This window comes from Peromyscus californicus, unplaced genomic scaffold (genome assembly GCF_007827085.1).
Source record: "Peromyscus californicus insignis strain IS unplaced genomic scaffold, ASM782708v3 Scaffold_5__1_contigs__length_169319896, whole genome shotgun sequence".
Lineage (NCBI taxonomy): Eukaryota > Metazoa > Chordata > Mammalia > Rodentia > Cricetidae > Peromyscus > Peromyscus californicus.
In genome coordinates this window covers 27,410,379-27,424,591 of record NW_026294573.1, presented here as the reverse complement: position 1 = coordinate 27,424,591, position 14,213 = coordinate 27,410,379, and the positions used below count along the sequence as shown (strand labels likewise).

Here is a 14,213-nt window from a genome sequence, read left to right as displayed (position 1 = left end):
TCTCCCCATTCTGAGTTCCATTTTCTCATGGTAAGTGTGGATAACGTCTACATGACAAGATTTTTTCCGTCGGCTTAGAGACCGCAAGGTGTGTGCGGTAGCCGGCGCATCACTAGTGTTAGGGAAATAGGAGGAGATGAGCTGCCGGCAGGGTCTGGAAGAAACCAGAAGCAGAGTGGGTGCAGGGAATCGGTGTGGGAAGGAGGGGAGATTGAGTCTTAGGAGGTGCTGCTGTCTGGAATCTCTGAGACTGCCATCTCCCAGTCAGCAGATGGCCCAGGAGCTGGTCTGGGGTGGGGGAGGGCTCCGTCTGCCAGATCCTCTGTCCCTGTCCCCCCTGCTGTCAACTCCTCCTGCCATAGCTCCTGTCCTGGCAGCTCCTGGAGTCCTGATTGGAGGCAACTCTTGCTGAGAGCTGACCTCTCTTGTCCTGTAGCCTTGGCAAGCCTGGGATGGGGGCCAGAGATCTTGGTTCCACAATGGCTTCTCCACTGGCTGCTGGCCTCACCGACCCCCTGTTCCTGGGAGGAAGAAGTCCTGAGTTCCAATCTCAGTCTGGTGTCACATGTGGTCTGGTCTAGCCAGCATTCCTTCTCTGTGGTCTTTCCTCCCTCCACGACGCCCTCCGTGGGGAGGGAGTGTGGCAAAGGGTAATAGGCAAGGGGAGGGCAGGGGTCGACTCCAGTGGGGAGCATCTGGAAGCCAGCAAAGGTAGGAGGAACCTCTGGCATCCCTGAGGAGAGGGGAGCCTGTAGTCAGATTCGAGGAAGTAGATGTGGAAGGAAGTGGGGGTGTGTGTTAATGGAGTGGCGTGGGGATGTGGACTTGAAGTTAGTGTTCCTTTCCTTCGTGGTGCTGGGTGCTCTGGCTCCAAGGCCTGGCGTTGGCAGCAGTGGGATGTGGGCTAGGGTTGAGGCAGAGGGATGGCTGTGGATCAATTTGCTCCAGCTTAGCTTGTTAAAAGCCAGTTCACCTAATGACTGGTTTCTTTGAATATGTTGTATGTCTGCTTGGGTCTCCTTTTGTTTTTGATAATCTAAGGATATTTAAAAGCCCATTTGGCTGAAAGCATTTCCTCTAGTGAATAAGTATTTATCAAATTTGCAGCATTGATGAATGATGGGATTATTTTGTGCCCTTGTGTCTTTGTCTATTATGACTGTTTTAAGGACTTTTCAGTCCATGTGTGGAAAGATAGTATAATTAATCACAATAAATTGGTATGTACAACCAAGGGATGCCACGGTGCCTAGTGAAAGATGATTTTAGGTGAAGTGGCCTGTTGTTCAGTCCAAATCCCTTTTCTCCCTCTTTTCTCAGGAGGTTCCTGGGGCCTGGCCCCCAACAATATGAAGAGCCTTTGCTGAGGCCATGAGGGGTTACCATGGCGACCGAGGCAGCCATCCCCGCCCAGCCCGCTTTGCTGACCAGCAGCATATGGACGTGGGCCCAGCTTCCAGGGCCCCGTACCTGCTGGGCTCCAGGGAGGCCTTCTCCACCGAGCCCCGCTTCTGTGCCCCAAGAGCTGGCCTGGGACACCTTTCTCCAGAAGGGCCCCTGAGCCTGAGTGAGGGTCCATCATCAGTAGGCCCTGAGGGAGGCCCAGGGGGGGTGGGGGCTGGGGGAGGCAGCAGTACCTTCCCCAGGATGTACCCCGGCCAGGGCCCCTTCGACACCTGTGAAGACTGTGTGGGCCACCCACAGGGCAAGGGTGCCACCCGCCTGCCTCCCACACTCCTGGATCAGTTTGAAAAGCAGTTGCCAGTTCAGCAAGATGGCTTCCACACACTCCCATACCAGCGAGGTCCAGCAGGGCCTGGGCCTGGGCCTGGATCTGGCCCGGCCCCTGAGGCTCGCAGCGAGAGTCCTAGCCGCATCCGGCACCTGGTTCACTCTGTGCAGAAGCTCTTTGCCAAGTCCCACTCTCTGGAGGCACCTGGGAAGCGAGACTATAATGGGCCCAAGGCCGAGGGAAGAGGCGGCTCTGGGGGAGACAGCTACCCTGGCCCAGGCTCTGGAGGCCCTCCCACCTCCCACCACCCCCACCACCACCACCACCACCACCACCACCACCACCAGTCTCGGCATGGCAAACGGAGCAAGAGCAAGGACCGCAAGGGGGATGGGCGACACCAGACCAAGGCCACAGGCTGGTGGAGCTCTGATGACAATTTGGACAGTGACAGTGGCTTTCTGGGGGGTGGGAGGCCCCCTGGAGAGCCCGGTGGTCCCTTCTGCCTGGAAGCTCCGGATGGGTCCTACCGAGACTTGAGCTTCAAGGGGCGTTCGGGCGGGTCGGATGGCCGCTGCCTTGCCTGCACTGGCATGTCCATGTCACTGGACGGACAGTCAGTCAAGCGAAGTGCCTGGCACACCATGATGGTCAGCCAGGGCCGGGATGGATACCCAGGGGCCGGGCCAGGAAAGGGGCTCCTGGGTCCAGAGACCAAGGCCAAAGCCAGGACTTATCACTATCTGCAGGTGAGACTTTGTGGGGTGGGGAACCATGTTCTGAGTCCTCACCAGTCTGGTCCACTGGGGAACAGTGGACATGGTGGGGTGGCATCCAGCTATCCCTGGATTGGAGGTCTTGAAGGCAGGAGGCTCTGCTTCTGGGATACCTTGAGTCCGATTTGGGCGTTCACTTTACTCATTTGTACAATGAATAGACCCCTCTAATTTGACCATGCATGCCAATGCCAGGAAGACTTCTTGACCTTCCAGTTTGGACAGGATGCACTGAACTCTGTCTTCTGGGGTTGAGGGCAGTGTGAGGTTAAGGGAAGGCAGTGGATGGGACAGTGTGGTATTACCTATAGCACTACCTTGGAGCTTGGAGTTTAGCAGTTGGAGAGATGTTCTTCCAGCCCCAAGCCTTTCCCTAGACCTTTTATACTTAAATCCAGTTGGTCCAGTTATGGGAATATGAAGATCAGTTTCCAGAACATGCGTCTACTTGGGTTTGTCATTCTGGGCTGTGGTGTGGTGGGGCAGTCCAGGAAATTATGGAGGAACCCGGAGGCATGCATTTTGGGGGTTTTCCAAGGCTAGTGACATCCTGAGGTTTGAGTGATTCCAGGCAGGGCTTCTTAAGAGTGGATGGTAGCGTGATGGCTGTAGAGATCTCTCGTGCTGTCCCATGTGACCTTGTGGTCCTTTTGCCCAGGCTGGGAGCTCTGACCCCTTCCCGGGGCTCTCATTCCCACTTCAGCCTGCCCGTACTCCTGTCATTTTAGGAGGACAAATCAATACAAGTCTTGGCGATCTAGCAGATGTAGGGCTATCTCCAGAGTCCACATGTCTCCTAGGTTGTTAATCCACATCCATTCATTCAGTGAACATGTCCTTGATAAACAGTGATCAGGACCCCTGCCGCCGAGGACTCACAGTTTCTAGGGACTAGACCAGGAAGCAGATGGTAACACAGAGGAGGCTCCTCGCTCACCTGTGGGTGGTGGCTAGGGGTGGCTCGGGGGAAAGCTCCTGTGAGGAATGTCTCCTGAGTCTCTGTGGAGGAGCTGGAGTTAGTCAAGTGCAGACTGAAGGTGCCCCAGGAAGATGCTACAGCGTGTTGGAAGGTATGGAGAGGTGAGCTTGCATGAGCCTTTGGGGTGACATTGGCCTTGCATGTCAGTTATACACATGTTAGTACTCTCCTGGGGGATCTCATGAAGGCCCAAGAGAGCAGATAGGCCTATAGCAAAACTAGGACTAGACGTCTGAGATTTGAGATGTGTAGGTTAGCTTCAGATTTCTCCCTCCCTGGGTGGGCAGGTAATCTAGGTTGAGAACTGAAACGCTCAGGGAGGAAGCACTCACCCCTCCTCCCCTGTAAGCAGACCTGGCCACCATTTTGCTGCTCCCTGCTGCTTCTCCGGGGCTGTCCTGACCTCCCTGGGGGCTTCCTTTTTAACATGCACCTCACAGTGTCCTGCAGAGGAGCAGAGAGCTCTGCAGTGGCTGTGGAGTGGGAGCCCTGCAGTGTGGCCGCGCGTGCCCTGGCCATCCCATTTGCTGGCCCCCTGCCACGCCTCTCCATAGAGGATGGGGGTGGGGATGGTTCTCAGAGCCTGGGGTTCCAGCGCATCGTAACAGGATGGGGTTTGGGTGGGGGCCTGAGTCCATTTGTGGGTGAACCAAAGGCTGCAAAGACCTTCCAAGACAGCCTAGTGCTTCCCTGGTACAGAAGCCGGGGAGGTTGGCTTTATGTGACCTGGTGTCTTCATTGGGATATTCCCCTCTCCCCCTCTCTTTTGAGATAGGGTCTCATGTAGCCCAGGGTGGCCTCCAACTAACTGCGTAGCCCAGGTTGTCTCCATCTGCCTCCACCTCCCAAGTGCAGTAATACATCACCACAGCCAGCTTCCCACGCCTTTAATGGAGCCCGATTTCTCTCCCTGGACACCAGTGAGCCTGTGAGCCTTTTCTTGCCCCTCAGAGCATCACTCACTTCCTCTCTGTTTCCATCTTCCTTCCAATGGAGCTCTGGCCCCTCACTGAACCTGCTTCCTTAGGAGGGTGTCTCCCTGTCCCTTCATTAGCTTCACCCCTCTCGTGAGTGCCCCTTCCTCAGCCTCACTCCTTCTTGGAGCCTCCATACTTGCTCTGTTTAACCTCTCCCTCCCAGCATGTGCTGTAAATCCTTCTCCCCTTAGATCTCATTCTTCACACCGTGGTGACCATCACGGACTCCAACCCATGCTGGCTTGGTCCCTCCTCTACTAAGGCTCCTCAGCCCCTTCCTCCCCCTACTGCCCCTGTAGTTAAAGCTGATCTTGACTGGCTTTCTTGAAAATGCACCCACAGCTCCTTTTACCCTGAAACATTTCTCCAAATCCTCACCCCCTGCCACTTCCTGCCATCCCTTTCCGTAGAGCATAGATTCCTCACTTCCTTTCACTTTTCATCCCAGTCGGATGTTCACATCCTGCCCTTGGTAGTGCCCTGGGTGCTGGTCACCAGTGGTCTCAGGGCGCAGTCCCCAGAGGAGCCTTCAGTGCCTAGAATAGTAGCCACCATTTACTGAGTGGTCCCGTGGGCTAGGCACTCCGTTGCCTCTTTATCTTTCCCACCAACTGTTCTGATGTAGGTATAAGTACTTTTACCAATTTATAGACCAGGAAACTGATGCTTGGAGCTTAATTAGCCTTGCTCTCATTCACCTAGCTAGCAAGCGACAGGGCCAACATTTGCCCTGGGTCTCCTAACTCCAGAGCACAAGTTACTAACCTTGGAGAGCACTGTGGCATTTGACATAATTGACTCCCTTTCTTCTCGAAATGTCTCGTTTCTGTGACATGGCATTCTCCTGACTCCCTCCTACCCCTCTGCCCACTCCTTCTCAGGTGACTTCACAGTCCCCTTTCCTTTCTCTGCAGTCCTTTTGAAAATGCCAGTGGGTCTATCCTCAGTCCCTTCCCCCTGGGGTGTCTCCTTCACTCCTGGGCATCTGGTTGCCCCCGGCCCCCCGATTTCTGCATGTCTCCCCTCCAGCCCATCTCCACCAGTAAACCCAAGAGTAAGCATAACAAACACCTCAGTTCTAGCCTAAACTCGGGTACTCAACATTGAACCTGTCACCCCTTCCCAAATGGATTTGTTTGGAGTTCTGGGCTCAGTGAAGGACAGTACTCCCACCCCCGGGTCCTTAGCCATGCCAGTCATCTTGGACTCCTCTCAGCTCCTCTTGCCCCCCCCCCCCCCGCCCCCAATCAGACTCCGTGATGCTCCTTAACACCTCTCATCTCCATCTCCTCCTCTTCCCCTTGGTCTCATTGTCTTAATTTAGGCCGCATCATCCCTTGCCTGCAGAACAGCCTCAGCCTCCTAATTAGCTTCCCTCCTGCCACTTGAGCTGCTGCCTGGGCCCTGATCTTCTGACCATCTAGCCTCGGTCTAGACTGTGGAAAGTGACGACGCTCTCCCTGCCTAATACCCTCTGTGATTCTTTGAGAGCTGGGAGAGAGCCAGAGGATGGGGGAGTGGAAGCATGTTGAAAGGATGAAGAGGATGGGCGAAAGCTGACAGGTCAGGTGATGCTGGACATATGGGGATATGATTGAGAGACCACCTCAGGCCTCTGGTCTTCAGTGTCTTGGCGTCATCTGAGATGTCACCCAGAGGCTCTTCAGCTGACCTTTTATTGAGTGGCTAAAGGTCTCTGGAGGATGATGCAGCAACTCCCACAAGGGAGAGGAACACCCCAAGACATCCCCTCTAGGTCCTTTGTGCATTCTCTTCAGTGTGGCTTGCTCCCCAGCAGGGCAGAGCGCCTCCCACTGGCAGTGGGAGGAAGAACACCTTCTCCTCCACGCCGAAGGATGACGAGTCTGAGAGATAGAGGCTCTTGTCCTTGCAGGTGCCGCAAGATGACTGGGGGGGTTACCCCACGGGTGGCAAGGATGGGGAGATCCCCTGCCGCAGGATGCGGAGCGGCAGCTACATCAAAGCCATGGGGGATGAGGAGAGTGGAGACTCAGACGGTAGCCCCAAGACATCTCCCAAAGCACTTGCCCGACGCTTTGCCTCCCGCCGCTCTTCCAGCGTGGACACAGCCAGGATCAAGTAAGGAGGGTGGTGTGTGTGGGGGGTGTCGGGGATGATTCGGAGTTCCTGCAGGGACAGTCCTACTCTCTGACTTAGCGTTTCTTTTGTGGTGGGAGGGGAAGAGACCTGGGGAGTTTCTTTGTGTGTGTGTATGGGGAGGGTTATGAGGTACAGAACCTAGCCGGAGGCCCTAATATTATCATGCCCACTCTCCCCCTCCTAGCACACCCCCATTCTGACTGGACATTTGCCCTTTTCAGCTGCTGTGTTCCACCCCGGATCCATCCCCGGAGTTCCATCCCTGGCTACAGCCGTTCCCTCACAACTGGACAGGTAGGGAGTGGCCCTGTATACCCGGAGGGAAGGGTAAGAAAGGGAAGCTCTGGGCTCTTTCTACGCTGTCATGCCAGTCTATCCGTGGAGAGAAAGCAAGCCTGGTTCTGGGCAAGCCCTGAAGCCTGCCTGTGACTTCAGAGCTTCTTGGGCTGGGAAACCCCGAGAACCCACCAAGTGTGCTCCAAGTGTGAGCATGTGCGGAAGGACAGCATCATTTCTCTGCGACTCTCCAGTCCTCCTCAGGCCTGACTGCACCCGACTCATAAGTGAGAGGTACAGAAAAGGCAGAGGCAGATTTGAAGTCTCCCAGGCTATCTGGGCCTGAGTTCTGCTGCCATGACCCCCACTCCCGTGGACTACATTCCCTTTCAACACCTCTGTTTCCTCATCTTTGAAAGGATAAGGGTAAGCCAGAAATGACGGCACATGCCCAGCAGTCTGTGAAGGGAAGGTGGGCAAGGTCGTACGTAGTTCAAGGCCAACCTTGGCTACATAGTGAGACTCTGATCTCAGAGAAACAAAACCAGAGGACAGTGTTAGTGTTAGATAACTCTTAGGGGATTTGTGGGGTTCAGTAGAAAACAACAGTCAAATACAAGGTACTGACCCCAGACCGATGTTTTATAAAATTGAGTTCTAATGCTGGAGTTCCAATGTAGCTCAGTTAGCAAAGTGCTTGCCTTGCATTCACGAAATCCTGGGTTCGATCCCGTTGAGGCACACATCTGTCTCAGCAGACACATCAAGAGTTCAAGGCCATCCTCAGTTACTTAGCAAGTTGGAGGCCACTCTGGGGTACAGGAAACCCTATCTCAAAGAGAATAAAGTGATTTCTATACCTGAGTCTCGGCCTGCCTTTCCATTAAATGGAGGCAGTGGTAGTTTATATTCGAATGTAGGGGATAGAGGGTTGAATAGAGGCTGAACTACTTACTAACTGAGTGACCTGGGGCAAGTTACATGACTTTTGAGCCCCTTCCTTCCCTTTTTAAAAATAGGCATCATAATAGCATTCTTGGCACATAGCCAGTGCTCAATAAAGGTTAGCTATTTTTACTGTTTGCTGGGGGGTGCGGGGAGAGCAATGCAAAAAGCCACGCAGAAGACCGTCCATCGGCTCCTATTGTGAGCCTCTGCAGTCTCTCAGAACCCCTTCCTTTGTTCCATTTCCTGAATCGGATTCTGATTTGGCACAGCTGTCTCTCTGCATCAAGCCAGCCTCTGTCCCTGGTGCCACTAGTTAATGCCCAGTCTTCATGTTCCTTGACCATCGGTGACGTCTGACATAGTGGATGACCCTTCTTCCTGGAACACTTTTCTCTGGTGGCTCTTCGGACACCACACCCCCTCCGCCTCCCCCGACTGTAATTCTTATCTGTGTCTCAGGATGTCACCACTGGAGTTTTCCGGGGCTCTGTCCCTGCTCTGCTTTGTACACCCACTCCGTAGGTGATCTCATCCAGGCTTGTAGCTTTGAATATTACTGGGAGCCTCTTGACTGCAGCCCAAAGCCTCCCTGAGATGCCAGACGTGTACGTGGAGCTGTGTATTGGAACACACTTGGATGGCTGGTGCAGACCCCCCCCATTCTCCTCCCCCCAGATCTCTGCTCCACCCACTGCCATCTCCTTTTCAGATAATGGCAGTTTTATTTTTCTAGGACGTATGGTCCGAAAACCCAAAGTCAGTCTTTTTTGGTCTTCCTTCCCTTCCTCCCTCCCTCCCTCCGTCCGTCCGTCCGTCCCTCCCTCCCTCCCTTCTGGAGCTGTGATTGAACCCAGTACCTTACTCATGTTGAGCACACACTCCATCACAGAGCTATACCCTCAGTCCATGAAGTCAGACTGTTCTCTCTGCTGTACACGCCCTGTCCTTTGGTCCTTCAGCCAGTCCTGTCCATGGTATTTCCAGGCTCCATTCACCCTTCACCAACTGCACTGCATTCCCCATGGGCTTGGTCGGGGCTGTTGCACTGCCTTCTTGTTGGTCTTCTGTGTTTGTCCTGACTCCGACTCATTCTCTGTCAGTATAGCCAGAAGAGTTCTTTAAAAATATAACTCCAGCTGTTTGCCTTTCTGCTCAGAGGATGGCCACCCAGGGCTTTATTGGGGTTTACAAAGCCTTGTCTGAGCTGGCCAGTGTTACCTTCTGTTCATCTCTTAGCTCTGTTCCCTTCCCCTCCTTCCCCACACTGCCCCCGCCTGCTCCCCAGACATGGAAGCGAGACTCCAGCCTCAGGACTTTAGCGTTTGTTCCTGCCTGGATGTCTCCTTCCCAGACTCTCCTGTGGACCACTCTTCACGGTCTTTTTTTTTTTTTTTTTTTTCAGCTCTTTTTCCAACTGTTCTGAAATTTGAATCTAAACCTTCCAAACATTTCCTATTCCTCGCCTTCCTCCTCCCTCTCTCTTCCTCCCACTTTACATTATCTAACAGTGTATATACTTGGCATATTTCTCCTGGAGGTGTGACTTAGAGTCTTTGCTTTACAGAAGAGGAGAGCGAGGCTCAAAGCGCCAGAGATGCTGTCCTGTTATCCCTAATGATGCTTTTTCCTCCCGAGTGGATTTTTCTCTTTAGTATCTGCCTTGAACATCTTTTTCCATCTTTGGCTTTAAAGTGTTTTGTCCCATATGTTTCAGGTATGTCTTTTTAAATAGTTTCTGACTAGATTTGTCCTTACATCCATTTGATAATTGCCTGAGAGTTTTGTACATTTATATTTATTGTGGTTGCTGATACGCTTGGATTTATTTCTGTCATCTTACTTTGCAAGGCTTCCATTTATCCTGCCTGGGTAAGGGAGTGCATGCTGGGGCGCACGTGTGGAGGTCGGCTGGCAACATGGAGGAAGAATGGGTTCTCTTCTTCTTCCATCGTGTGGATCCTAGAGGTTGAACTTAGGTTGTCAAGCTTGGCGGCAAGGCCTTCACCCGATGAGCCGTCTTGCCTGGTTCTGGCCAGCGTTTTAATGATGCTTTTCTTCCTTCCTTTATGTCTGTCTGTCAGTCTGTCTTTCATCCTTGTTGTGATAGGGTCTCACTGTGTAGCCCAGGCTGGCCTATAACTTGCTATGTAGCCCAGGCTGGCTTTGAACTTGTGACCACCCTCCTGCCTCAGCCTCCTGAGGGCTGATGACAGGTTTCTATCCCCACACCCAGCAGAGCTGGTGCTTTTCTGCTCCTTTGCTGCCGTCTTTGGATTGACTGAGCTTGCTTTTTTCCTCTCTCTGCCAGATCCCACGCTGGCTTGACAGTTACATATTCCGTTTTAATCTTTATGGTTACTCCTGTAATTTTAATGTGCATACTTGACTTAGTCTGAAGCCGACAAGGTTTCCCACTCTCGCTCTGAATAATGCAAAGTCCTTCGGGTGCTTTAATTTTGATGACCTCCTCCTTTTCTTTTTTAAGCCATAGGAATTCATTTGGGGACAGGAGAGAGTGCCTCTAGATCAGTGATGGAATACTTGCCCAGCCTAAATGAGGCCCCGGGTCCTCTCCCCAATGCCCACACGAAAACATTATTTTCCTGACATTCTAGATGCTGGAAATGGAGTGTTAAGATGTCAGCCATGGTGCTTTCCTCTGTTGAGGGACTTGTGTTCGGATTTTGTTCGAAGAAAAGGCATTTGAGTGTTGTGGTTATTATTGTTACATTTATTCACTTATTATCTGTTTATGTGCATTTGCCTGCGTGTGTGCTGCGTACGGCACACATGTGGAGGCCAGAGGACAGCTTGGGAGAGTCCGTTCTCTCTTTCTACCACGTGGGTTCTGAGGGCGTCAGACTCGGTGGTGGCAGTCACCTTTACCCGCTGTACCACCTCACATCGTGCAGGCTCGCTCTCTCTCTCCTTTAGTACTAGGGCCGTACACGTGCTGGGGACGTGCTGTGCTGTTGCATTATATCCCAGAATTCTTTTGTTTTTACTTTTTTATTGTATTTTTATTTTAGTGTGTGTGTCCGTCCGTCCATCCGTGTGTGTGTGTGTGTGTGTGTGTGTGTGTGTGTCCTTCAGTGTGTGCGTGTGGAGGTCAGAGAACAGCTTGTGGGAGTCAGACCTTCCTGTCATGTGGATTCCAGAGATTGAACTCGAGTTGTCAGGCGTGGTGACAGGCGTGGTGACAGGCTCCTTCACCTGCTCAGCCATCGCCAGCCACCAGAAGGCTTTTCACTTTTTTTTTTTAAAGAAATGATTTTTGTTATTGTTGTTGTTTGTTTGTTTTTGAGACAGTTTCTCTATGTAGGTTTGACTGTCCCGGAACTCACTCTGTAGATCAGGCTGGCCTTGAACTCACAGAGATCCACCTGCCTCTGCCTCCCGGAGTGCTGGGATTAAAGGCGTGTGACACCACCGTCTTTCTAAGTAGGTCTTGAAGTCACTCTACTCCTCCCCCAGTCTCTTGAGCAGCTGGTTTGACCGTCCTGCACCGCCAGCACCCCCTCCCCCAATAACTCACATTAAATTTAATGGAGGTATATTTCATGGAATTTTCTTTTTTTTTCCCAAAGTTTTTGTTTTATTATAAAATGGAAAGCTTTGCCTAGGCCAAGATCACAACAAAATTAATGTCTCTTGCATTTTACTTTAGGCATATGATCCATTTTGAGGGTGTTTTTGCGGGGAGGGCATGTGACATTTGATTTTCATTTTTTGAGGCTCTACATGAGGGTCTCAGGCTGGTTTTAAGTTCAGTATGTAGCTGAGAATGATCCTGAACTTCTGAACTTCCTGCTTCCACCTCCTGAGTGCTGGGGTGACAGGCCTGCATTGTACCACTATGCTTGGTTCTATGCAGCCCTGTGGATCGAGCCCTGGGCTTCACGCATGCTTGGAAGGCACTCTGCCGACTGAGCGCACTCCAGTCTTTATTAGTTTTTACACTACTTTTTTTCTAGTTTTTCGAGACAGGGTTTCTTCGTGTAACAGCCCTGGCTGTCCTGGAACTCACTCCGTAAACTAGGCTGGCCTCGAACTCAGAGATCTGCCTGCCTCTGCCTTCCGAGTACTGGGATTGAAGGCATGTGCCACCATCGCCTGGCTGTTTTTGCACTATTACTCCTGTTATCTACGCCCCTGTCGTCGGCCCTTTTCCATGTCATTCTTGCTTCCTGTGTGAATTCCTTCCTCCCAAAGTGTATTCTTTAGTTTTTCCAGTGACCGTTGGTAGCAAGCTCTGACTGATCGATGTAATTTAGCTTATTAGGGGACATCCAAATCAGTGTTCGTCTCTCTCATTGTCTGATATTAAGAAGTCTGCTGCAACACGGCTGTCTTTGTGCGTAATTCCCATTTTTCTCTGGTTGCTGTTGAGATTTTGTTCAGACTTTGGTGTCTGCACTTTTACCGTGTTGGTCGCGCGTGTTTGTGGGTACACCTCCTAAATCTGAGGATTTGTGCCTTTCATGGATTTTGGAAGATCCCCTTTCCTCCCTCTTACTATTTGCCAGTACAATCCTACCCCCTAACCTCCACCTCAACCTAGTAACTGACAATCGAACCTATTGTCGTGCACACATTGGGCAAATACTCTTCCATGGAGCTATACCCTCAGGCCTCTCTCTCTCTCCCTCCCTCCCTCCTTCCCTCCCTCCCTCTTGGTTCAGTGGTGGTATGTACCTTTAAATCCCAGCACCAGGGATGGAGGAAGGCTCTCCTCGGAGGTCAGCCTGTTCTACACAGCAAGTTCAAGGCCAGCTAGGGCTACATAGTGAGACCTTGTCTGAACAAAAATTCTCTTCTTTTTGAGACGAAGAATTTTGAATTTGTTCAAGGCTGACCTTGAACTCATTCTGTAGCCCAGGTGGGTCCTGAATTTATGGTCCCTCTGCCCCAGCTTCCTGAGCGGCTGGAGTTCTAAGGCTGTGCCGCCATGCCTGCCTGGTTTATGAGGTGATGGAGGTTGAACCCAGGTCGTCTTGGGGGATTAAGCAAGCACTCTACAATTGAGCTACATTGAGGCCTTTGACCACGACTCCTTCAGTTTGTTTTTGTCTCCCCTTCCCCTTCTCTTTCTCTTCCCTCTCCTCCTCCTCCTCCTCTTTCGGGTCTCCCATCACATGTGTGTCGATGTGCTTGCTGTTGCCCTGTGCGTCTCCAGGGCTTGCTCACTCTAGTCTGTAGTTTTTTCCTCTCTGGACTGGATAGTCTGATTGGTTTGTCTTCAGATTTGCTGATCGTGTCTAATAACTAAACCTCTCCGTGGAACTTTCCATTTCAGTTGTTGTACTTTTCAGCTCTTGAATGCATATTTGTTTCTTTTCTTTTTTTTTTTTTTTTTTTTTTTTTGGTTTTTCGAGACAGGGTTTCTCGGTGTAGCTTTGCGCCTTTCCTGGATCTCGCTCTGTAGACCAGGCTGGCCTCGAACTCACAAAGATCCGCCTGCCTCTGCCTCCCGAGTGCTGGGATTAAAGGCGTGCGCCACCACCGCCCAGCTCTTTTCTTAATTTGTACAAATTCATTGCGTGTGTGATGTCCATATGTATGTGTGGTGTGTATTTTGATGCACACACATGCTACAGTGCCCATATGCAGGCCAGAGGGGAGCTTTATGGAGCTGGTTCTCTCCTTTCACCTTTCTGTGGGTTCCAGGGTTGGAAGGAGGGTAGCCAGACCTGCTTGGCAAGTGCCTTCACCTCCTGAGCCATCTCACTGGCCCCCCATTTCTTTTTTAAAAACAAATTAATAATAGTAAGGGCCAGCGAGATGGCTTAGCACTTAACGGAGCATATTGCTCTTGCAGAGGACCCAAGTTTGGTTCTCAGAGCCTACATCTTGCTGTAATTACAGTGTGCTAGGGGATCCAATGCTTTCTTCTGGCCTCTGACACCACCTGAATGCACATTTACATGTAATTTCATCATCATCATCATCATAATCATCATCATCATCATCATCATCATAAACAGGCTGGATGTAGTGATGCATGCCTACAGTTCTGGAAAGCCAACACAGGGTAATGTGTCCGGTGTCAGCCTGAGCTACATAGTGAGTTTAAGGCTAGCCTGGGAACTCCCAGGAGACCCTGGAGTCTAAACTCCTCCTCCTCCTCCTTTCCATTTGCGTATTGTGACTTCTGTCCATGAAATCATTGTCATGCTTGCCTTTCAGTCTTTAAACATGGCTTCCTTTAGCTCTTTGAATATGATTATAATAACTACTTTGTTGTTTGGGTGTGATAAACCCGACCATTTATACTTTCTTCTTTATTTGCATGACATAATATTTTGTTGAATACGGAGCATTTTAGGTAATATAGTGTGACAATTCTGGGCTCTTCCCAAAGATTGCTGTTGCTTTGTTTATTTGTGTTAATTCCTGGAGTAAAC

General features: G+C 51.3%; 1 protein-coding gene across 5 annotated transcripts in view; it reads left to right on the top strand.

Moving 5' to 3' along the window:
* The window catches only part of Dlgap3 (DLG associated protein 3), a 67,435-nt gene that overhangs the window by 25,250 nt on the left and 27,972 nt on the right, over positions 1-14,213 (top strand). For all 5 annotated transcript variants that reach the window (XM_052718770.1, XM_052718771.1, XM_052718767.1 and 2 more), the window contains exons 3-5: positions 1,321-2,481; positions 6,359-6,564; positions 6,807-6,879. In XM_052718770.1, the coding sequence (XP_052574730.1) occupies positions 1,372-2,481; positions 6,359-6,564; positions 6,807-6,879 (1,389 nt within the window). In that variant the 5' untranslated portion in view covers positions 1,321-1,371. The remainder of the gene's footprint in view (positions 1-1,320; positions 2,482-6,358; positions 6,565-6,806; positions 6,880-14,213) is intronic.